Raw genomic sequence first — 22,703 nt, 5'->3', positions numbered from 1 at the left:
TTATGTCCCATTGTCTGAACTTCTTTTAGGACTCGGAAACTTTTGAGTTTGTGATATACTATTTTAGTGACAGTTTTATAAATGTATTAAAACAAGATAGGCCATTTTCAACACCTTTTAGCAATGTATTTAATACTGGTTTAAAGCATGATAATGTCTGTCTTCAGATGATCTTCTTGAACATCTTTCCTCTCAGTATCTGAACATTGCCGTCTCAACCCTTCATGTGGACGGAGAACTTTGTTACAGTCACTCAGACAGCACAATGACAGCAGTTCTCCGTGTCAAAACGGTGATCAAGCCGTTTATCAGTTTGGTAGGCAGTTTGTTTTGAAATGTGGACAGACCATTGAGGACAACAGTGTGTTCATTATCGGTCTCGAAGGTGCAACCATGACAAACTTCATGATGACTTGGACTCAAAGTTCAACAGATTCCAATTCAAGAAATCAATCTTCTGAGACATTTAAGGCCAGTATTATAGCATAACTAAGCTAACTGACAAAATAAAGGAAACATCAACATAAGCCGCATAGATTCTACAAGTGTCTGGAACTCTATTGGATGGATGCGACACCATTGCATGAGAAATTCCATAATTTGGTGTTTTGGTGGTGGAAAATGCGGTCTCATGCGTGTTCAATTGGGTTGAGATCAGGTGACTGATGCTCTTTTGGGACCCCTCTTTCAAAGTCAATGAAAACTCTTCTAGCCATGGTAGCCAAAATAATGGGGAACTGGGCATTTTTATACATGGCTAAGCATGATGGGATGTTAATTGCTTAACTAAAGACATGATCCGGAGCTTTGGCGACTAATAAGTCTTTTTTAAACCTCCCGATTTGGGCTGGATGTGACAATGTGTAGCGGCTGCTCCAGTTTCAACTGTTCTGCCTGCAGCTATAGAACCCTGACCTGTTCACCGGACGTGCTACCTGTCTCAGACCTGCTGTTTTCAACTCTCCAAAGACAGCAGGAGCGGTAGAGATACTCAATGATCGGCTATGAAAAGTCAACTGACATTTACTCCTGAGGTGCTGACCTGTTGCACCCTCGACAACTACTGTGATTATTATTATTTGACCATGATGGTCATTTATGAACATCTTGACCATGTTCTGTTATAATCTCCACCCGGCACAGCCAGAAGAGGACTGGCCACCCCTCATAGCCTGGTTCCTCTAGGTTTCGGCCTTTCTAGGGAGTTTTTCCTACCGTGCTTCGACACCTGCATTGCTTGCTGTTTGAGGTTTTAGGCTGGGTTTCTGTACAGCACTTTGAGATATCAGCTGATCTAAGAAGGGCTATATAAATACATTTGATTTGATTTAGTTCATACATAATCTATGAGCAGAATAATGGTCTTACCTCAATTAGCCATGAAATCCCAAGTTTTAAAAGCGACTGTTTACAGCCCATCGCCATTTTAGTGACAGCTAGCAACATGCACACACAGCAGAGTGTGTGCACACATAGGACGCAAATTTTGGGGAACACTTTTGGCTCGTGAGCACTACTTTCAGAATTACTGGCTAAAAAGTCAACAGAAGTACCAGAAAATGTCTTTAACTCACACATTTACTCAAGTGTTTCCATTATTCTGGCAGTTACCTGTATATCAACTGGATTATATTTGCGTGATGTTTATGTTAAAAAAAAAATTGCTACATTGAAGCATGTCGTGGAAGCAAAACGGAAAAGTGCAAGCCTTTTCATGTAATATTTAGGCTTTTTAATGCACATCTCTTTGTAAGAAGCGTGCATATATAAAGGTTTATACAGTTCTTTCACATTTTGTTATGTTAAGAAAGGTCTGAATACTTTCCGAATGCACTGTATATGAGTCTTCAAAAAGAACAGAACCAGAACTGTTAAAATGTAACAGATGAAACTTTGAAAATGCGAGACCACATACTTGGACTTAAAGGAAAATTCTACCCAAAAGTTTGTCTCATACCGGCTGTATTTTAAAAGTTAAATATCTTAACTTGATTTCTGACAGGCAAAACATTTTGGGAATATATCAACAATTGATTCATGAAACTGAAAACAAATAATTATTTTTGGGTGGAGTTTTCCTTAAATGCACTCATCGCTGTTGTTATTATTTACTCACCAACAGTTTGCTCCATGTACTGTAAATTACAATTGAGATATGAAAAGAGTTATGTATGATTTTGTCATTCAAAATCTTTAATATAGGCTGCTGGATCAGTCATATTTGCACACATTAAATGTGCTATGAAAGCTATTTTCATATACACACACACACACACACACACACACACACCAAAAGGTCCTGAAACTGCAATTCAGAATAGTCTGTGTCCATGCTATACCCAATGTTTAATTTGTTAAACAATTACATAAAAATAACTTAGGTATAGCAGATTGTTCCTGAGGGAACCATTTGTGGTGTCAGATACATACAAGCACATACAGTTGAAGTCAGAAGTGTAAATACACCTTAGACAAATACATTTAAACTCAGTTTTTCACAATTCCTGACATTTAATCCTAGTAAAATCATGATGCCATCTATTTTGTGAAGTGCACCAGTCCATCCTGCAGCAAAGCACCCACACAACATGATGCTGCCACCCCCGTGCTTCGTGGTTGTGACGGTGTTATACGACTTGCAAGCCTTCCCCTTTTTCCTCCAAACATAACGATGGTCATTATGGCTAAACAGTTCTATTTTTGTTTCATCAGACCAGAGGACAATTCTCCAAAAAGTACCATATTTGTCCCCATGTGCAGTTGCAAACCATAGTCTGGCTTTTTTATGGCGGTTTTGGAGCAGTGGCTTCTTCCTTGCTGGGCGGGCTTTCAGGTTATGTCGATATAGGACTTGTTTTACTGTGGATATAAATACTTTTGTACCTGTTTCCTCCAGCATCTTCACAAGGTCCTTTGCTGTTGTTCTGGGATTGATTTAGCACTTTTCGAACCAAAGTACGTTCATCTCTAGGAGACAGAACGCATCTCCTTCCTGAGCGGTATGACGGCTGCGTGATTCCATGGTGTTTATACTTGCGTACTATTGTTTGTACAGCTAAACGTGGTACCTTCAGGTGTTTGAAAATTTATCCCAACGATGAACCAGACTTGTGGAGATCTACAATTTCTTTTCTGGGGTCTTGGCTGATTTTTTTCATTTTCCCATGATGTCAAGCAAAGAGGTACTGAGTTTGAAGGTAGACCTTGAAATACATCCAGAGGTACGCCTCCAATTGACTCAAATGATGTCAATTAGCCTATCAGAAGCTTTTAAAGATTTGACATTTTCTTGAATTTTCCAAGCTGTTTAAAGGCACAGTCAACTTAGTGTATGTAAACTTCTGACCAACTGGAATTGTGATACAGTGAATTATGAGTGAAATAATCTGTCTGTAAACAATTGTTGGAAAAAAATGACTTGTGTCATGCACAAAGTAGATGTCCTAAACGAATTGCTAAAACTATAGTTTGTTAACAAGAAATATGTGGAGTGGTTGAAAAACGAGTTAATGACTCCAACCTAAGTGTATGTAAACTCAGTGTATGTGAATTCAACTGTAAAAAGAAAGTAAAACAAAATAATGCATTTCTATTCAAATATGTAGGAAACCTGGGCTTGATTTGTGCTGTCCAAAAAGGTTATTAAAACTTATAAAACACTTTAACAATAACATTAAATAAATTGGTAAATATCAGCCCAATGAAGAAAAGTCCTTGCTTAGGTAATGACGTTTCGAACCGAAATGCCTTCCCCTCAACATAAATATTGAAATCTGACTGTTTTTCTTTGATGATGTTTGTTTGGTGGTTTCCAGATTAGAAGACAAAGGCCAGGATTCAATCCCATATTGAGCTGTGTCAGCCGACATATGCAGTGTGGACCGTAAATGTAGTTTCCACGAATGTGGGAACATTGCCTTGAAAAGGTGCATAGCTGCCAAAGCGTGATCGGATAAAATCCCGGATCTCATGCTCAAAGTAGAAATAACAATCTCTATGAAGTCATTGTTCCTTATCCTGACATTCCTTTTATATTATTTATCTTTCATAGGAACTTCTTCCACAAAGGATGCCGGAAATATGCCAATCTTTCCGTTGCACTGTCCCTCAAACCAGTCTTCATTGACTGAAAAGAAAGTAATGAAAATGGGATTTTACTTTTGCTTCTGTATTTTAAAGGAAATAAATCCACTCAAACTGTTTAATGATTTTTTCTCTCACTGTTTTTACAGTCCCAACAACATTTTGCATGTCAGCAGTCAAGTTTTTGAGATATCACTTGCCACATCATCATGATGATGACAATTGCATCAAGGGATTAAAAACGTATCATTGTGATGTGACAAGTGACACTTTGCTTCTTGAAAATACTATATCTTCCAAACTTGACTGCCTACATGCAAAACATTTTGGGACTATATCAACAGACAACAAATTAAATAAATACCAAAATGTTGTTTTTGGGTGGGGGGGTTTAAGAAAACATTAGGTCGAGGCTTATTCAAATAACAATAAGTCAATGTATGCCTCTACAGCTATTAGAGAAAATACAGTTAGTCTCTTGACACAAATTATTTTCCCAATGTCGAAATGGGGGCCCACATGAGAAAATAATGAACATGGGAATGTACTATTGCTTCTGTAACCCAAATTCTGTGTTCTGTAAGACAACAGCAGGTTTCCAGCTCTTCCAGGATATCATATAACAGAATAAAACACTGACACAACCTATTTCTGCATTGTGGAAATGGTGCCCCGCATGAGAGAAATGGGTAGCTCACCTTTGGAGAGAAGTAAGATGGTATCTCCTTGATGGAACTCAAGATCCTCTGGAGTTGAAGACTCATAGGAATGAAGCGCCATCAGGTGAGTCTGGCTTTGTAGCTGGTCACTCACTCCCTGTAGTGTAGATTACATGAAACAAGGGACATTAGTACACACATGATGACATCTGTCAGAACAAAGTTTTGTTGACTATTACATTTGTAAATTAAAAATTCACATAGCAAAAGACTATTATGACATCAAATACTGTATACAGTACATGACCATATTACCTCTTTGAGATCACACCACAGTGTTAAACGACCATTGTGGACACATCTCCAAACATCTTCCATCCTTGTGTTCTCATCAATCACTTTTTTACCCGAATCTATTTGGGCATAGCTTGAGAAAAATCACAAAAACGCTGAGCTTAGTTTTGTAATAGTAATGATTGTTGAAATAAATTGACGCTAATGTTTAAACAGTGCCATACCTCAAGGTGATTGCTGTGGCAGGGAGGCCCAGTTTGTTACTGATTTTCTCCAGAGTTGTTGTGTAGGGAAGTCCAGGCACCATGCAGATTGCTATGGTGTATGTGAAGTGCACTTTCACTACACAGAGTGAAGGGTCACTAAACTCTTCACTCTGGCAAGACTAGGGAATGAAATAAACGTACAATGATATTTAAAATGTATAAGCGTAGAGTACTGATAAACAATTGATATTTGCTTTGGATATTGCATGCTGTGAAACATGTCTTGAACTTGATTTTCAATTATTCTCATACCTCTGTTTTTGTGTCCCCAATGCTCTGATTTTCAGTAGCAGAAGCTGCTGCAATAATACCCCCAAAATTTACGTTATTTGTAATAGGTGATGTTGCATTGCCAATAATTAAAATGTTTACTATACAACTTCCATTCCATTTTTACATAAAATATCTTTACCAGAATTTCTCTGAGGTCTATTCGGTGGTTCACGTCTAGGTGGCCCTGGGATGTCATCCTTGTCTGTCCCATCCTACAAGAAAGCAATCAACCCATGTAGGGGGAATACATTAACATAGCAATTGAGGGGTAAACTATATTTATCAGTATTTTGGGGATTCAACCTTTAAACATGTCCAATTTGTTATAGCTCAGCATTGACACACGTTAGAGTCAATGCCATCTTGTCATGAGGAATAAACACTATATTGACAGTAGAAATGTACCTGATCTTGCTTAGATGATAAGGTTATTTCCAAACGCTCCAGGAAATTATAAGGAACAAGCCCCCTCTAAAAATGTAAAGTTTAAATTAATTCACTGCACACACAACATTTGTTTAATACAGATGCTCAAAATCAACCAAGTATGTTTGAGCATAAAGAGTACAATAGATCCACATTTTTCATGCATAAAGCATTTTTCAGTGTAATGTTTGTACTCATACTCGCTCATTGAAGATGACAGAGGCCCAGTTGTCAGATCCTTTGTTCAGCACAAAGACAATGTTGCCAGGCACCACAGCTAACTCATCACTTGTCTCAGGGACAAACTCAAAGAGGACAGTGTGAGGCTCTCCCTCCAGAGCCCTGCGGGGGGCGACAGAGATATCCTCCTTTAACTCATACCCAAATAATGCTGTTGAATCATTCTATGCTAGTATGTGGCCAAAGCATAAATTGTAGGGAAAAAAACCCCACCTCAAACTTGTATCTCAAATAGACAGTTTTAAAAATGCTTGCTATTTCCTCATTGAACATGATGTCATGTTGGCACACTGGCTAAACTGGCCAATCAGTGGTCTACTTGTATGAATTAATATTTGTAATAACTGGTATAAGCCCAAACCATTCTGTTTTTGGGGTACGGCCAAACCAGATATTGTAAGGAAAATTCTCACTTATATTGTAATTAAATATAGGTCATATTTCATAGAAATCCGGAAACACTGGACAGTTACTTTAAGTGTCAAACCACCCCCAGTGTCCCCTACAATTAACATTGAGATCACATGAACTTTACCTCAGAACTTCAGGCGCTTTTGGTCTGGTAGGAATATCTTCAACCTACTCTTACCGTCAAAAAAATGGCACATCACATTACACTGAATATTCCAACTCAATCAATTTCTTATTTTAATTGTTGACAGTTTTTAAAGGCACTATTAAAACATCAGATCATATGACACTTCACCTGTGGCTGTAACGGAGCAAAGCCAGAGAACTCATCCTGGAATACGATGGAAGAAACAACCTGAGGATAGAGAATAAAACTGGTTCAACATGAAACAATACTTTATGACATGCCTACTTACTAATAACTTGCCAAATAGCTATCCTAAAGAAGGACCCAAGGCTATTCACAACTCATTTAAATTGCACATCTCAAACAAAGTAGGTACTAGACAACATTTTGGCTGGTTAATATGCATGTTATGTTTTTAGAGAGAGATGATAGGGATACCTTAGCTTTGCCCAGGTAGTCCTTCTTCTCCAGTTCAGCCACATAGTTCTTGTTTGGCTTGAACAGCACTTTGGCCGGGACCTGAACTGGCTCAAACAGCTTCTGCTTCTATAAGGATTAACAGAGGACTTACATCTCCAACTTGAACAGTCAGACGCCGTGAAAATGCATAATAAATACACATTCAAACACTTCTCACACTACTGAGATGAGCCGCCTGGCCTTACTCATCCACTATAGCTGCTGGAACAAACAATGTAAAATAATAATAATAATACAAAAAAAGTACATATCTAAGCCAGTACAGTATGGTTGAGGTCGACATGATAGTGTGAAAAAGGCTTGAGAGAGAGAAGGGCCACTGACCAGGATGCACTCCAGACCTCTGTCGATGTGGCTGAGTTTGGCCTCAGTCCTGAGATTCAGAGCAGTCAGGAGGTTCTCCTTGGCTTTCTCCCACTGACCCAGCTGAGCATGGGCCAGCGCCATGTTGTGCAGTACCTGTGGGAGTGATACCACTCAGACATTTGTTGATGTAAAATTACAGCTATACAGCACTTCCTGCCCATGTCTCAAAGTGATTTACATTGTAGCATCCACCTATGCACTTTTTTTGCTGTGTAGACATACTGTGATGTTTTTTGGGATAGGTTGCTGTTGATAGGTTGCTAAAATACACGTAACATATTCGATATCCAATCATTGTTACAAAGGCAAGACTTCCATTATATCTCACCTCACAAGCATATAATTTGTATCTCAGACCAAGAGGTTTGTAGTCGATCAGCTGGTTCCCCCTCAACTCCTTGAAGGCATGTTGGAAATCAGCAAAAGACTCCTCAAACCTGCAGGCAAAGTGAGGAGGTATCCAAGTAATTCACTATCCGGTAAAACACATATACAGCTGAATAATGTAGAATAAATATGCTACGTTTAATTGTACAAAACAATTATCAATTTTAAGAGACATTTCACAATTTAACTTCACACCAGATGATGTCAAATGTTTCCAGATGAAGTCCTCGGAAACACTTATCCTCTATAAAATCATAGAAACTCACTGTTTTCACATGCTGATGTTGGGGTGGTCCTGATGATGAATATGAACAATTGTGAAATGTCCCTTTAACACACCATTCGAAAGAATGGGATTCTATTTTTAAGCAATTATAATGCATCTAATCACTCATCCCTATTATGATACATTTGTCTTGCCTTTCTTTTTTGTAGAATGTCAACCCCCTTTGAAAGAATGCAACAGCCAAGTGTTCATCCTTTCCGATACATCTGTCCAAAGCCTGTGTGATATTCAGAACAACTCAGTGACTTCCTTCCAATCAAATGGTACCACAAGCATTGTGTACTCAAACTAAACTTCCCCTTTTTCTGTGACTTGCATTTTTGATGTGTAAAATAACATTGAATTAAAATGTGATAGTAACTTTAACCCTTAGATGTATTGATTTGTTAAAAACAGGGAAAGAGAGAATTGTCTTTTAATTAATGATGAAATTTGGTTAAAACTGCCATACCTTTTCAGCTGCATCTAGGTTCTTATTGATCAAATGTAGGCAGCCAATGTTGAAAAAGATTTTGGAGTTCTTTTCCTGGATGTCCAGAAATGTTCCAAGGGCAGCTGCGGAATCCCCGCGTTCGAAACAGGCCACTGCCTCATCCCACTGTTTGAGAGTGTTCACAAATGTCATGGTTCCAAATAGAGTCGAGGCGCTGAGCTACAGTGATATGACGAGAGAAAAGTGAAACCACTCTTCTTATACTGACACATTTCCCCCACAGAGGTAGGAAGGAAGTGTAATGATTACACAGAATCGCAGTTCCTTTTTTCTCTCCAGTCCATTTAGTGTTGTAACAGTACGCCAGGGTTGAGGGTTCAATTCCTACGATGGACCAGTATGAAAAATGACACCATTTTTTATTTTTTTTAATTGCTCTGGATAAGATTGTGTGTTAAAATGTGAAATGTGTTGGCTGCAACAGTGCATATAAAGAGGCTAAACATAGTGTTTGAAATAAAAATGCATTTGCAGGGTTGCCAACTTTTGAAGAAAGCTTAGCGTGAAAATTTGCCTAAACGGTGGTCTGCATCTGTTTTAAAGCTAATTTCCAGCAATTCTATGTATTTTTACATGGTTTAGGCCCCATGACCAGGGTGGGGGAAAATAAAGGTCAGGTGTATTTCGAATGCTTTGAACATTAAATGAACACTCAAAATTCTACGACTTTGTTACTTTTGGGGGATGACATTTGAAGTATGCTCATGTTTTTTTAAACATTTTATTTAGGTGGTTTGAGACTTTATTCAGACTGTAATGAAATTAGATGGGAAAACAGGCAAATGTGAGGAACAGTGGGAAGGTCAGTGGGAAGGCTCTGCACAGGAAATACTCATATTAAATGGTTGGTGGCAGTGGGTAACCAAATCATAGATTGCAGTCTTCTTGTCCATATACTGCTTTCAAGGTAAAGACACAAACGACACATTTTGTATTTTATAATTTTGGTGAACTCTTTAAAATAGGGCTGGAAGAAAATCCTGCTTGCTCTCCAGGAGGGTTGGCCACCCCTTATCTATGTTTCCTAAGTGCTAGGTGTTTGAAAATGTTCTTGTTTTAACAATACATTTCTCAATCACCAAATCTTCAAATAAATTCTAATGAATATCAATATTCAGGGGGTTTATGCCTACTACTTGAAGATCCTTGCCATTATCTTACTCTACATAGACAAGATAAATGATGCGTGTTTAGGAGTCTCCCTCTACTATTTCTGCCTTTCATGTGCACTATACTAAAATGGCCTGAAGCATTTCATATCCATCCAATGCTTATTGGTAGGACTTACTGAACATTGTCCATTAATAGCTTTCAAAAAGACTTCACCTCATATAATTCATTTTCAAAGACACAAGTAGACATATCAGACACTGGCAAGATTGTGAAGAAGTGGAATAATACATTACTGTAAGTGTGGGGAATAACAGTGGTGTTGTTGCTGGCAAGCACACTAATGAACTTTTATTTTAGCCCTTTGTTAAGAATGAGAATTGCTCAACTGATCACACTAAATAAAGTGAAATAAAGTGGTAATAAAATCTCCTGAAGACAAGATTACCCTAACCAAATAATTTTTATATTCATTGCCCCCCCTCTAGAATCAAACTTATACTTTTGGGTTCACAATCTGTTTGACCAAATTTTTTTTCTAGTTACAAATCAGGTCACCCTACCAATCTTCCCTGCTATAACAGACTGTATGTCTATCTGCTGCCTTTTCGATGTCACATACTAAAGGGGAATTTAAAATGCACATCCAATCCCCTTGATTCCTTACATAACCAATCATATCCTTCAATGTGCCGCTGTTCACAGTCCTGTGGCAAGAGGTTCCGCTTGATGTTAAATTGCAGTTTCCGATTTCAAAACTATTTGAAGCAAGGTTGAAAAGTTAACGCACTATACAATGGATAAAAAAATAAAATAAAAGCAGGACTTTTCAATGCGTGAGATATACAACGTAAGGAGTGTGAACGTGAGAATAGGGTCAAATCAAATTGTATTTGCCACATGCGGGGAATACAATAGGTGCGCCGAATACAACCTTACAGTGAAATAAAACCTTAACCAACATTGCAGTTAAAAAAAAATCTGCCCCCCCCTCCCCGCAAAAAAAAGGTAATAGATAAGAAAAACGAATAATTAAAAAGCAGCACTAAATAACAATAGCGGGGCTATATAAAATGGGGTACCAGTATGGGGGGTGCAAATACTCTGGGTAGCCATTTGATTAGTTGTTCAAGAGTCTTATTGCTTGGGGTAGAAGCTGTTTTGAAGCCTCTTTGACCTAGACTTGGTGCATGGCAAGCAGTACCAGTTTATGACTAGGGTGGCTGGAGTCTGACAATTTTTAGGGCCTTCCTCTGACACTGCCTGGTATAGAGGTTCTGGATGGCAGGAAGCTTGACCCCAGTGATGTACTGGGCAGTACGCTCTGTAGTGCCTTGCGGTCGGAGGCCGGGCAGTTGCCAAACCAGGCAGTGATGCAACTGTAAAACCTTTTCTTCACAACTGTCTCTTCACAACTGTCTTGGTGTGCTTGGACCATACGTGGTCTCACGGCCAATGCGTGAGAGTTGGCAGCTCTTAAGTTTGATGTCCATGTAAAACTCCTTTGGGCCCTAAACAAATCTATCCTGGGTTTGGCTAATTCCTTTATTAGCAAATATTTCAGCTTCTTTTTTTTTGGGGGGGGGGGGTACGAAGGGTTGCCACAAAATAAGGTGGCGTGCCATTCCATGGCGGTGTGGATATTTTTATTATTATTTATAATTTTTACCTTTATTTAACTAGGCAAGTCAGTTAAGAACAAATTCTTATTTTCAATGATAGCCTAGGAACAGTGGGTTAACTGCCTGTTCAGGGGCAGAATGACAGATTTGTACCTTGTCAGCTCGGGATTTGAACTTGCAACCTTTCGGTTACTAGTCCAACTCTCTAACCACTAGGCTACCCTGCCTGTTATGTGACAATGTATATTCAATTGGGAAGGCAAAACATTTTTATATTCCATTTAGTCTATAGCTTTACTAAAACTGTATCATTACGTAAACTTGTGAATAAACCTCCAAATAAATGAACAAAGAAATCACAATTTTGACCTTTACAGCAAAAAAATAAACAATTTCAAAAGAGGAAAAGAGGGACATGAGTCACTCCCCAAATCTACTTTTTCCATGGATATTTTTTGCTGCTCGACTGATTCAAGCAGTCATTTTGCATAGCCAGAGAGAAGTCCTTACATGACAAGTCACAGTTCACAGATATCTAGAGTTCATTTTTGATCAACTCTGTCACAGAGCTTCTGTGCTGCATCTGTTTGAGTCTGATCATTTAGTGGTCATCAGAGAAAATCCTCTCTACAAAGGCATTTGAGCCTGGCACACTGAGGACAAATGAGACAATCCTGAACATGTTGATCAAGTTGGCTTTCCTTAGGTTTTGAAAAACTGCCACCCAGTGAGAAGATTTTGGATTTTGTGGTATCCAGTCTGTATTTCCTTCCTGCTAGCACAAAAAAACTCTTCATTTTGAGGGCAACCACCACCTGCTCCAGGTCAGTGAAGGAGAGATACTCATAGAAGCCGGTCTGTTTCACCATTACATTTTCTGGTAAGAAATCAAACCACTTGTCAATGTATGTAATGACAGTGTCATAGAACTTCAAATCCTGTTGCTGCTTGGACCTTTGTGATGACAATTGTTTGTCCATCAGCTGCTTGGTCTGGTATCCAAAAAAAAGCTGTCCTGTTTCCGCTGAAGCATCTTCATTGTGAACTTTTGGACTTCCTCGTAAACATCTGATGCAGAGCGTTGTTTCCTCCAGCTTTCTTATGAGTTGGTCAAAAACACACCCCACATATCTCAGCAGCTTCCGTTTTATCTTCATACTCAAAAATACTCTTCAGTGCCACAGGACAGGTCTCCCCAAGGGACCTGAAGTATGAAGTAAGAGCTGGCCAGCTATGCAGGAGACGATCGACAGCTGGATGAAGAGAGAATGTTGCAGAATTTCACGCCACTAAAAGTAAAAAAATACTCGCAGTTCCTTTCTTCGGGAAGCAGACACTGCGACATGGTTGTAGATCTTTAAAACAACTGTCTCAATATCCAATGACAGCTGATCGCAAGCATGCTTGCAGGTATTATGAGCACTGAGGTAAAGACAGTTTCAGGTTGGATATTTGACAGATATTCTCCTGTAGTTTTCCTTATGTCCACCAACAGCAGTTAGGGACAAATCTAATTTCAATAGTTCTTTAACCATTACTCCTACAACTTTCAAAACTGGTTGTAGCTAACCCGATGGCATAGACACACATTGCACACTTTTTTTGTTGTTGTTGATTTACATCTCGCACTATTTTAAATGTATTAACATTTTTGAATTTCAACAGCTCCTTGGTCATATGTGACCTACTGACTTCAAACACACTTTGGTGCTTACAATTCATTCTCGATTGTCAGATTTGGTGGGCACTGTCATCTGTGATATGACTTTCTTTAAGGACGTACTGATGAAAAACTGTCTATTTAAATAAACTACATTTATTCACTCTGATAGTGTTGGATCCTATATGCTACTTTTTTATTGCCTGTAAATGGTTCAGTGCCTATAATTTAGGCTGTGTGTATTAGAGGTTGACTGATTATGATTTTTCAACACTGATACTGGCATGTTTATAATCTTTTGACAACAGTGACGGCATGTAAGACAATTTATGATTTAACACAATGGATGGCTAATTTGTCATACGGCATTGATATTATTTATAGGGTCTTATGCTTTGTTTTAGATTGAATGTTTTCCATGCCAATGGTGGTTCCATGTGCTGTGCCTAGGAATGAAGACGAAAGAGTTATACAGAGTAAAGAACAGAAACTGGAAGTGCTGTCTTTGTTGTAGAAAATGTATGCTATACACCATCCACACTGAAGAGGCTCTGAAATGTACACCAACCAGGGATAAAGAGAAAGTTAACACTGAAATGTTTCGTAATTACTTGAAGTAAAGTGTCTGTTGACATGTTGGAAAATATTCAAGGTCTAAAATGTGTTTAATTTGTCAATATTACATTTGTATTCATTGATTTACTGGCCATCATTACTTTGGTTACATGTTCAGTATATGTATTGACCAGCAAACCCACTGCAGCCTACCTTACTAGCTCACTCTCCATCACTGCTTTGGACAATTAATAACATAACTCTCGTACTTTGCCCTTTATTGTTGATATTAACGATGAAAGGAGATATTATCTGTCTCTCTCCTATTGTGTACTGTTAAATACTGTGGCAAAATAAAAAAAAACAGGGAAGTACATAGAACTACCAATAATTATAGATAAATATTAAAGAAAAAGTGTAAACACTGGACTGAAACCCTAATTGTCAAACTATTATTAATGTACAACAATATAGAAGAAACAGGACTAGAGGTTATGCAATATGGGTGTATATCCACTGCAAGCTTCTTAGGTGTGTAATTGACATGACCAAGGAGCTATTGAAATTCCATTGTAAAAAAAGTGTGTACTTTGTCTACCCTCCCTAACTAATTAAACTTGATGCTGCTCACATTTCCACGTTTATTCGCGTTGGAAAGCGAATTATAAGGTCCAAATCGTGAAAATAAGACCTGTGCAATTTTTCCAACATCATGACACCTATTTGGAGTCTGTGGCTCAAATGGTTTGAAAGCGCGAATATCCAACTTGAAACTGTCGTTACCTCGGTATTAACGAGCTGTGTGAGCTGGGCAATTATAGCTTTCAGAATGCGATTGTTGGCACTGCTCAATAACTGATAAACGGAGTGGTGTTTTTCAAAGTTGACATTGGCATTATCTACTGCATAGGCTGTGGTGTGTCTAATATCCAGTTCATCAGGTTGATGTATGCCATTTGCAGTGTCATCACTGTCTTCTTAAAAGTCAAGTAACTTGCACTGCACTTCATCACCACAGAGAAATATCTCACGCACACTGGTATTTTGACAGTCGGTGCTGTTGTAGGTCAGTGTTTAACCGTATGTACACATAAGAGTGTAGAAGCATACCTTGTGTTGTGCATGCATGCCAACCAGGTAAGAATCACCTAAATTAATTTATGAATCAGGTCTTCTCTGCTGCTTTATTTAGCACATGTTGAACAGCCTGCAAGCACATTTGCACGCGCTTATTTGATTAGTGTAGGCGTTAATTTCGCGCCTGCACCTGTTTACTTTACACACGTAGCATAAAACATGTCGCGTTTTGACCACGTGCTTTAAGACCCAAACGGCGTTCCATATGCAGTCTTCTTGATCTATTTACGTGACAGAGAGTATTGATCTGAGAAAACGCTGTTCATGTTCCTTTCAAAGAGGCAACAGCTGGCTTTGCTAAGACTTATCTCTGACTTGGACCAAGATAAATGCTATCCACAAGATCAAGTACGCCACCTAAAAGTTCATAGCTTGATAGATGTGAAGTACTGTATCTCTAGATACAGAAGGACAGTGTGGAAAACGACAGGGTCTGTGTGACCTTCTCTAAAAAAACAAGCATGGTTTAATAACATTGACCAACAGGTCACACTCTCCTACAAGTATAGCATTACAAATGTATGCATGAATGGTGCTGGAGTAGCCTTGGCATATAAGGTTGAAAGTGGACTATCGAAGGATATTGTCTGTTTTGATCCCCCACCTTGCAGGCACCGATCTTCTTCAGCTCCCACTTTTAAGTAATTGAACTAGTTTATTTCTCGTGTGGATAAATAATATGCATAACATTTAAAACACAATATATGCGTTTATAACATATTTGTAAGCCTGATAGTTGTTCGAGTAGGACACAAAGTTAAATAAAGACCTGAATTAACTCATGATATTCTCCATTGGATTCCCCAGTTTGTGTTGAATCTCAAGCTTGGCCTTGGGGTGAATTCAACATCTGACTGGCAGGCCATAGTAAAAACCGGCTATATCGTACGTACAAACGAATGAAAACAAAAATGTGGTTTTTGTATTTAAGGTTAGGGTAAGGCATAAGGTTAGCAGTGTAACATTTTAGAAATAGGCGGGGTTTATGGCTGTGGTAACTAGTGGCGACCCAGACAAGGGAATAGTTTGAGAAGTAGGCGTCTGGCATGTGCAGATATCTATGGTTTCAATACACAGCATTTCCTGTCAATTTAGGTGCAACTAGCATACTGGCTATTAAGGAGCTAACATGGCTGTGCGACAATTCAGGAAAAAAATAGCTAGCTAACCTCAAAATAAACAAAACCGAACCAAAAGAAAGGTGTAGGTTACAGGACTGAAAACAATGCAAAGCTAGCAGCAACGCCGGGAAGTGGTGCGTTCATGCTACACATGTCGACTGTTTACAAGCTAACATGGACCTTGGATCAATGCTGTACAACAATTTGAAAGATGTATCATGGAGCACGACGTCTTTACCCTTAGATCGACTTGTCAGTGTTTATAGATTGCCGCAAATTGTGAAGTTGGACAATGGTAGGTACATTTTGAGCAATTGATTGTTTTTAGTAAGGGTTAACGAGTTAATACGCTGCTTAAAATGGCAATAAGCCAATTAAGTTAGCTAGCCTCCTAACTATCTAGGTTAGCTAGCTAAGATGCATAGCCATCTAATTAACTAGCTAACAGTTATCTACTCTGTCATTGTTGACAACGTAGCTAACGTTAGTCAACAAAGTGGCAAAAGCTTACCTAGCCTTTTAATAAAATTTGAAAAGATAGAAATGTATAAACTCTTGTAGCGAGCTAGATTCATTGCTTGATTGTTAAGTTCCCGGCACTGCATCTCAGTGCTAGAGGCGTCATACTGACCCTGGTTCGATTCCAGGCTGTATCACAACCGGCCGTGATTGGGAGTCCCATAGGGCAGCGTACAATTGGCCCAGTGTCGGTAGGGTTTAGCCGGGGTAGGCCATCATTGTAAATAATAATTTGTTCTTAACTGACTTTCCTAGTTAAATAAATAAACATAACGCTATATTTGTAATTGAAAGAGGAATGCATTGCAATAGTTTTTCTGTCGCATGCCCTCCTTAGGTTGCTTGGTACAATGCATGTATGCATACAGAAAAGATACTGTGAAATGCAGTCCGAGTGGGCTACCAACAAAACCGTAGCTAAACAATAGAGCAAATGTAATTTGGTTTAGGCCATGATGATAGCCATATCTACAGTTCCATTTAAAACTATTATTTTCATTTTAGCCTACAGTTAAGTCTAGATTAATGCTTAGTCTACATTAAACGAGGTGATATGCTAACGTTAATCATGTAAAATATACCATTCATGAGGGACTGATAACTAGTTATACATTTAAATGATTGATATTACTGTATTCAAATCAAATCTGTGAAATTGTGCCTCTTTTCTGACTGATGTTTGCTACTTGTGTAATTTGAATGAAAGTGTCTCTTCTCCAGGTGAGTTGGTGGACGTCTTACGAGACAATGACTACCTCTTGATTCATTCCTGTCGTCAATGGACTACAATCACTGCACACAGTCTGGAGGAAGGCCATTATGTCATTGGGCCCAAAATAGAGATCCCGGTACATTATGAAGGTTAGTCAAATCACTGTTCCATTTTTAAATCTACTTTGTCAGTGGTTCACCTGGCAATGTTTATTCAGATGTATGTGAATGCCTTCGAGTAATATTAATCAGTAAACTAAACCCACTCAACCTTTACAACATTCACTATGACTCTCCCTTGCCACAGTCTAGCATATCATTTAAGCAACCTATTTTACATCACACTTCACATGGACTGATTAGACAGATCTTTGCTAAAAGCTTATTGTATTGTTAACAAGATTTTCAATGCCTTTCTAAAGCAATTGAAGTTAATCAAGGAAAAATACATTGATTTGTACAACCAGTACATTTTAAATCCTGTGCTCGAATCAAATATGCAACATGCACATTGTACTGTTTGCTCAGGGTTTAGAACAGGCACAGTCCCATTTCACTAATCTTAAAAGCCTCTCAGGCTTGAATCAATGATTACACAGACGGTACCCTTTTTACATCACTGACTCGCTGCTGCGCCTGCGCCAATCCAACTGATCTGGCCGATGGGACCTCAGACTGACATATGATCAATGCTCTCGCCTCACAGCATATGGGAAGTGTACTTAGTCAGACTGTAAAACTGATTCATGGAAACACTGTACATAACTGGAACATTGAGGTTGCAATGAAAGCTTGGCCTGGTGCAGGCTGAGGCTACTGCTTAGAACCAGGGTTATTCAGATAGCAATGTTCCCAAAGGGTCTTTGTTGTGTGTTGACTGAAATATTTCAGAGATATTTCCTTTTGATGCACAGACTAAACTAAGGGCCTATCCTATCCAGTAACATAAACAAAGGTAACATGCAGCCAGGCTATCCTGTCTGATTCTCTCCACCCCTTCCTGTAGGTCAGTTTAAGCTGCTGGAGCAGGACAGAGATGTCAAGGAGCCGGTGCAGTACTTTAACAGTGTGGAGGAGGTGGCCAAAGCATTTCCCGAACGGGTGTATGTCATGGAGGAAATTACGTTCAATGTGAAGGTCAGTTGCTATTGGTTGATAGTTAATCAAAAGTTGATTTTAGCCTTAGTGACTTGTAAGTTATGTACATTTCCAAAATTAAAAAATGTGACATTGTCATAAGGAGGTCAATTGGAGTGTTTTTAGGGGTTATAGTTATGTGATTTTTAGGCTATGAGACTGCAATCCAACACGTCCTCGTCTCACAGATGGCTTCGGGCGAATGCAACGAGGACACGGAGGTGTACAACATCACACTAAGCACCGGTGATGAGCTCACCCTCATGGGCCAGGCAGAGATCCTCTACGCCAAGGCGTCCAAGGAGAAGTCGCGCTTCAACACCATCTTCAAGAAAATCGGCAAGCTCAACTCCATCAGCAAGATCGCGAGCCGTGGCAAGATGCCCTGCCTCATCTGCATGAACCACCGGACCAACGAGAGTGTCAGCCTGCCCTTCCAGTGTAAGGGTCGCTTCAGCACCTGCAGCCCCCTAGAGCTTCAGATGCAGGAGGGGGAGCACACCATCCGCAACATCGTGGAGAAGACCCGGCTGCCCGTCAACGTCAGCGTGCCTGGCAGCCCGCCGCGCAACCAGCATGACGTCCACCTGATCCGCGAGAGTCACCGCTACAAGTTGGTCAACATCCAGACCAAGACGGTGGTGGTGGGCTGCGTGCTGCGCAGTAACAAGATCATCCCCGTCCACTTCCCGCTCCACATGGCCTCCATGCCCAAGTTCATCATCCCTGAAGGGTTGCTTCAGAACGAGCTGTGGCTGGACACCATGGTGCACCGCTGGTTCACCTACTGCCAGGAGCAGTTTGACATTGACGACTATTCCCGTGCTGTGCGTGATGTCAGGACCGACTGGAATGACGTTGATGGGAGGAGCCCCAAGAAGAGTAGTGGTGGTAGCAGCAACGGCTGCCCCTCGCACATGCCCAGCTCTCTCACGTACGCCCGTGACGAGCTTACCCAGTCATTCCACCGGCTCTCGGTGTGTGTCTATGGCAACAACCTGCACAGCAACAGCGAGGTCAACCTGCAGGGCTGCATGACGCTGTGCGGAGACTGGGTGCTCCTGCCACCCGAGGGCGTGCTGTCTGATTCAGTTGACACAGAGTACCTCTTCCCTGAGCTGCTGGAGGACATGAGCAAGTCGGATGTTCCCTACGAGGAGCTGTGGCTGGACCACTTGAGATCAAGTCGGGGAAGAGGAGGGCACAGTGTAGGCGGCGAGGATCCAAGAGGCACCAGCAACACCATCGCCACCTCCATGGCTGTCATATCATACCCCGCCTCCTCCTGTCATATGGGTCCAATGGTCAGCTCTGAAATCTGTCTAGCTCCGCCCCCAGTCCCACCAAAGTCTGAAGCTGTGAGTACACATGAATTCTATCATCATGGCTACATTTAACAACTAATATTCCAGTATTACTACCAAGCAAATTGGAGAAAATATTGATGTTACTGATTATAATTGGCTTATGATCAGATGTAAGCCCAGTGTTTGAGACATTACATTGTAACAATTTAATATTCTTTACTGGTGTAAACATCCTCTCACAGCTAAAAACAAACCATCTCCCAAATTACCTAGCAGTTGTTCATTGCTTGTTTTTCACTGGCTGTTTTGGAATGGTTTGAGGCTTTCTGATTTACCTTCACCTTTCTCTCCAGGTGAAGGTAGAATGCCGTCATTTGAACGCCCCTCCCATTCCCCCCCGAAGTTCCAAGCAGATGATGTCCACCCCAACGCCGGCTGTAGCTAAGGCTCGGCAGACGGAAACGCGCTCTCCAAGCCCCACTCTCTCCTATTATTCCTCAGGCCTACACAGCATGTAAAATCCCAATGTGTAGCCTCATCATTTGCGCATACCTTTTGACTTCAATGCATGTTTCATACACACCACTCAATTTAGGATTTGGTCTTGCACGGTCTATGGATTTTATTCTGATCCTAGATGATACATTGAAATTACCATAAAAAAACAACAACTTATGTACACACTTCCTTACATATTGCTGACTAGTCAATAGCCCTTGTTTCCCTCCCAATGGTCTGGAGTGTTGGGCTACATTTAGCCCTATGTGACATTATTTCAGAATATTTTAGCAGTGTTTAGACTCAACTTGTACCTAGTTCTTTCACTAACTTTGGTATTTTTGTTTTGCTCACAGCAGTGGAGGAGAGAATGAAGTGACCGAGGCAGACGAGCAGAACCACATATGTTACCCCTGTAACTGGGTCAAGGGCAACAAGGAGTGCCTGACAGCATCCCACGTGAGCCCACCTCTCGACAGCGTACTCTCCTGCCCTTCTAGACTGTCGTGGCCCAACGACTTCTGTGGAGGGGATTCTCAAAGCATGGAGGAGTTCCTGCCCATCCCCTGTCCAAGTTACTACAGCTATCCCAGAAAAAGACCCTCTGGCACGCCCAAGTCGCCATGCCTTTTGGACTTTGATGGAAAAGAGCAGAAGGGCGGTAGCGCCATCCCATTGAAATCCCACAAAGCCTCATACACTAATCAGTTTTGCACCAAGTCGTTGAGCTACACCCTGGAAATGTACAGAGACAATATGATAGACGAATGTAACACTAAACAAAGCCTATCGTGCCCCATCTTGCCACCGAGGGCGCCCAAATCAAACGAGACATGTAAAGATTCTGTCGAAGATACGGCACAGGACACTCTAAAGTGCCTGGTCAGCCAACAACACGAACAGGTCACGACAGAAATATTCTCCATCTCCTATTCCCCCCTATCGCCACTGTCCTCCCCCTCCCTGCCAGCCCCCGGAGGACAATGGCAACCACCCACCAACCTCTCTGGACTTTCCATCGAAGAGGTGTCCAAATCGTTACGGTTCATCGGCATTTCCGGTGACATTGTGTCTTCGTTCGTGACAGAGAAAATCGATGGGAATCTACTTCTGCAGCTTACGGAGGAGATTCTGACGGAGGACTTCAAGTTAAGCAAACTCCAAGTGAAGAAACTCATGCAGTTTATCAAAGGTTGGAGGCCTAAAATATAGCCAAACCCTTTAACAAAATGTTTTTTTTACTCAAATGCTATGCACATCCAGAAATGATTCTGGGGGTTATTTCATATAGCAGAAGTTGGCCAGATGAAACAACTCTGCACATTCAAGTTCTTTGAGAAGGATAACACATGAATTGGGCATAGTATATAAATGACTATATACCCTCAATAACCCACACTCAACGTTAAGCTTTCTTGTTAAACCAGAAAACCAAGGGCAGTCGAAGGTGGCTGCCTAACTTGTCAATCCAGCTCTCCGAAGTCCAACCCTGGTAATCATTACAGTTGTCTATGTAACAGGGATGTGTTTGTTGTGTTAACTCGTCATTATATCGGTTTGTCCTCTTTAGGGACGTTACTATTTGCTTTAACCCAAAGCCTTAACAGAAGTAATGAGGTTATTCATGAAAGTTTGAAATCCAAGCGATGGCATTTAACTAATTTATACGTGTGTGCGCTTCTTGTAATGCTGAATTAATATGCAAGTAATAACCACCAATACAATAACTTCATATTCCACATAATGAAATGCACTTGAGTAAAACCGCCGTTGCCAGTACAAATAGACTGAATCAACTCATGACAAGTGTCCTTAAATCTATTTCATTTTTTTAACCAATGTTGACCTTGTAATGGTTAGAGGAAGCATTGGGGTTCAAGAAACAACTACCGGGATGTACTGTTGCTAAAGGACAATGGTTTGACAAATTATACGGAGAACTTGCTATTTAAACTAAGGATATGTTACATGGGTTTTAAAGAGTATTTAATAACTACTAGCCATTGATTAATTTGATATAATCTGGGATAACAATATCTTCCCTTATTGTACAGATTCTCTGACTTGAGACTGACCAGACTAATCTGCCTTAACCCACCATAGACCATTAACGATACTACATTTAGGTGGGGTTCAATGTGGTGAAGCGTAACAAAACGTTCAGATAGATATGCTTTGTATAGCACAGTTATGATTCATGTATAGAAACGTGAAATCATGTTACGACGATAGCTATCTGCAACATTTCACCTTACTGAATACACCTTGTCATATTTCCAGTGTTTGTGTCAAATTACTGTACTGTTATGACAGTAAATGATCAGTAGCATAGGACCATGAACTGGAAAATGCATCTACAAACTGTCATGGGAAAACATACTAATTTATGAACCCCCATTATGTTTTGACCTAACTCTTTCTATGGTTGTCTATGATCAATAAACATGGACACGTCTTATCTTTTGGCTGAGCGACAATGACGACAACCTTGCAAATGCACATCAAAGGACTGCTGTTTTATTCAATGATTCGCCA

At 40.2% G+C, this 22,703-nt stretch overlaps 2 protein-coding genes across 7 annotated transcripts; one reads left to right on the top strand and one right to left on the bottom strand.

The window, feature by feature from the left end:
- Positions 1-2,327: 2,327 nt before the first annotated feature.
- Positions 2,328-8,968, bottom strand: LOC135522867 (neutrophil cytosol factor 2-like). Of its 2 annotated transcripts, none has more exons than XM_064949512.1 (15): positions 8,750-8,968; positions 8,433-8,515; positions 7,954-8,062; positions 7,584-7,718; positions 7,218-7,325; positions 6,948-7,007; positions 6,777-6,820; positions 6,202-6,343; positions 5,981-6,046; positions 5,715-5,787; positions 5,555-5,601; positions 5,261-5,421; positions 5,058-5,169; positions 4,782-4,899; positions 2,328-4,126 (listed from the first exon to the last, which is right to left on the bottom strand). In XM_064949512.1, exons 1-15 carry the CDS (start codon positions 8,921-8,923, stop codon positions 4,035-4,037), a joined length of 1,524 nt encoding a protein of 507 aa, XP_064805584.1. In that variant the 5' UTR covers positions 8,924-8,968; the 3' UTR covers positions 2,328-4,034. The 2 variants fall into 2 exon arrangements, with proteins under 2 accessions (XP_064805584.1, XP_064805585.1); XM_064949513.1 differs by having other exon boundaries at positions 5,555-5,598.
- Positions 8,969-14,842: 5,874 nt separating this feature from the next.
- Positions 14,843-22,626, top strand: LOC135522863 (GRB2-associated and regulator of MAPK protein 1-like). Of its 5 annotated transcripts, none has more exons than XM_064949504.1 (6): positions 14,843-14,875; positions 17,236-17,376; positions 18,233-18,363; positions 18,552-19,721; positions 20,024-20,184; positions 20,525-22,626. In XM_064949504.1, the coding sequence occupies exons 3-6, from the start codon at positions 18,337-18,339 to the stop codon at positions 21,378-21,380; spliced, it is 2,214 nt and encodes a 737-aa protein (XP_064805576.1). In that variant the 5' UTR covers positions 14,843-14,875; positions 17,236-17,376; positions 18,233-18,336; the 3' UTR covers positions 21,381-22,626. The 5 variants fall into 5 exon arrangements, with proteins under 5 accessions (XP_064805576.1, XP_064805574.1, XP_064805575.1 ...); XM_064949502.1 differs by lacking the exon at positions 14,843-14,875 and adding an exon at positions 15,906-16,291; XM_064949503.1 differs by lacking the exon at positions 14,843-14,875 and adding an exon at positions 16,209-16,291 and having other exon boundaries at positions 17,222-17,376.
- Positions 22,627-22,703: the final 77 nt, after the last annotated feature.

The sequence above is a fragment of the Oncorhynchus masou genome, chromosome 30 (genome assembly GCF_036934945.1).
Source record: "Oncorhynchus masou masou isolate Uvic2021 chromosome 30, UVic_Omas_1.1, whole genome shotgun sequence".
Lineage (NCBI taxonomy): Eukaryota > Metazoa > Chordata > Actinopteri > Salmoniformes > Salmonidae > Oncorhynchus > Oncorhynchus masou.
Note: the sequence above shows the minus strand (reverse complement) of the source record. Positions and strands in the feature narration are given on the sequence as shown.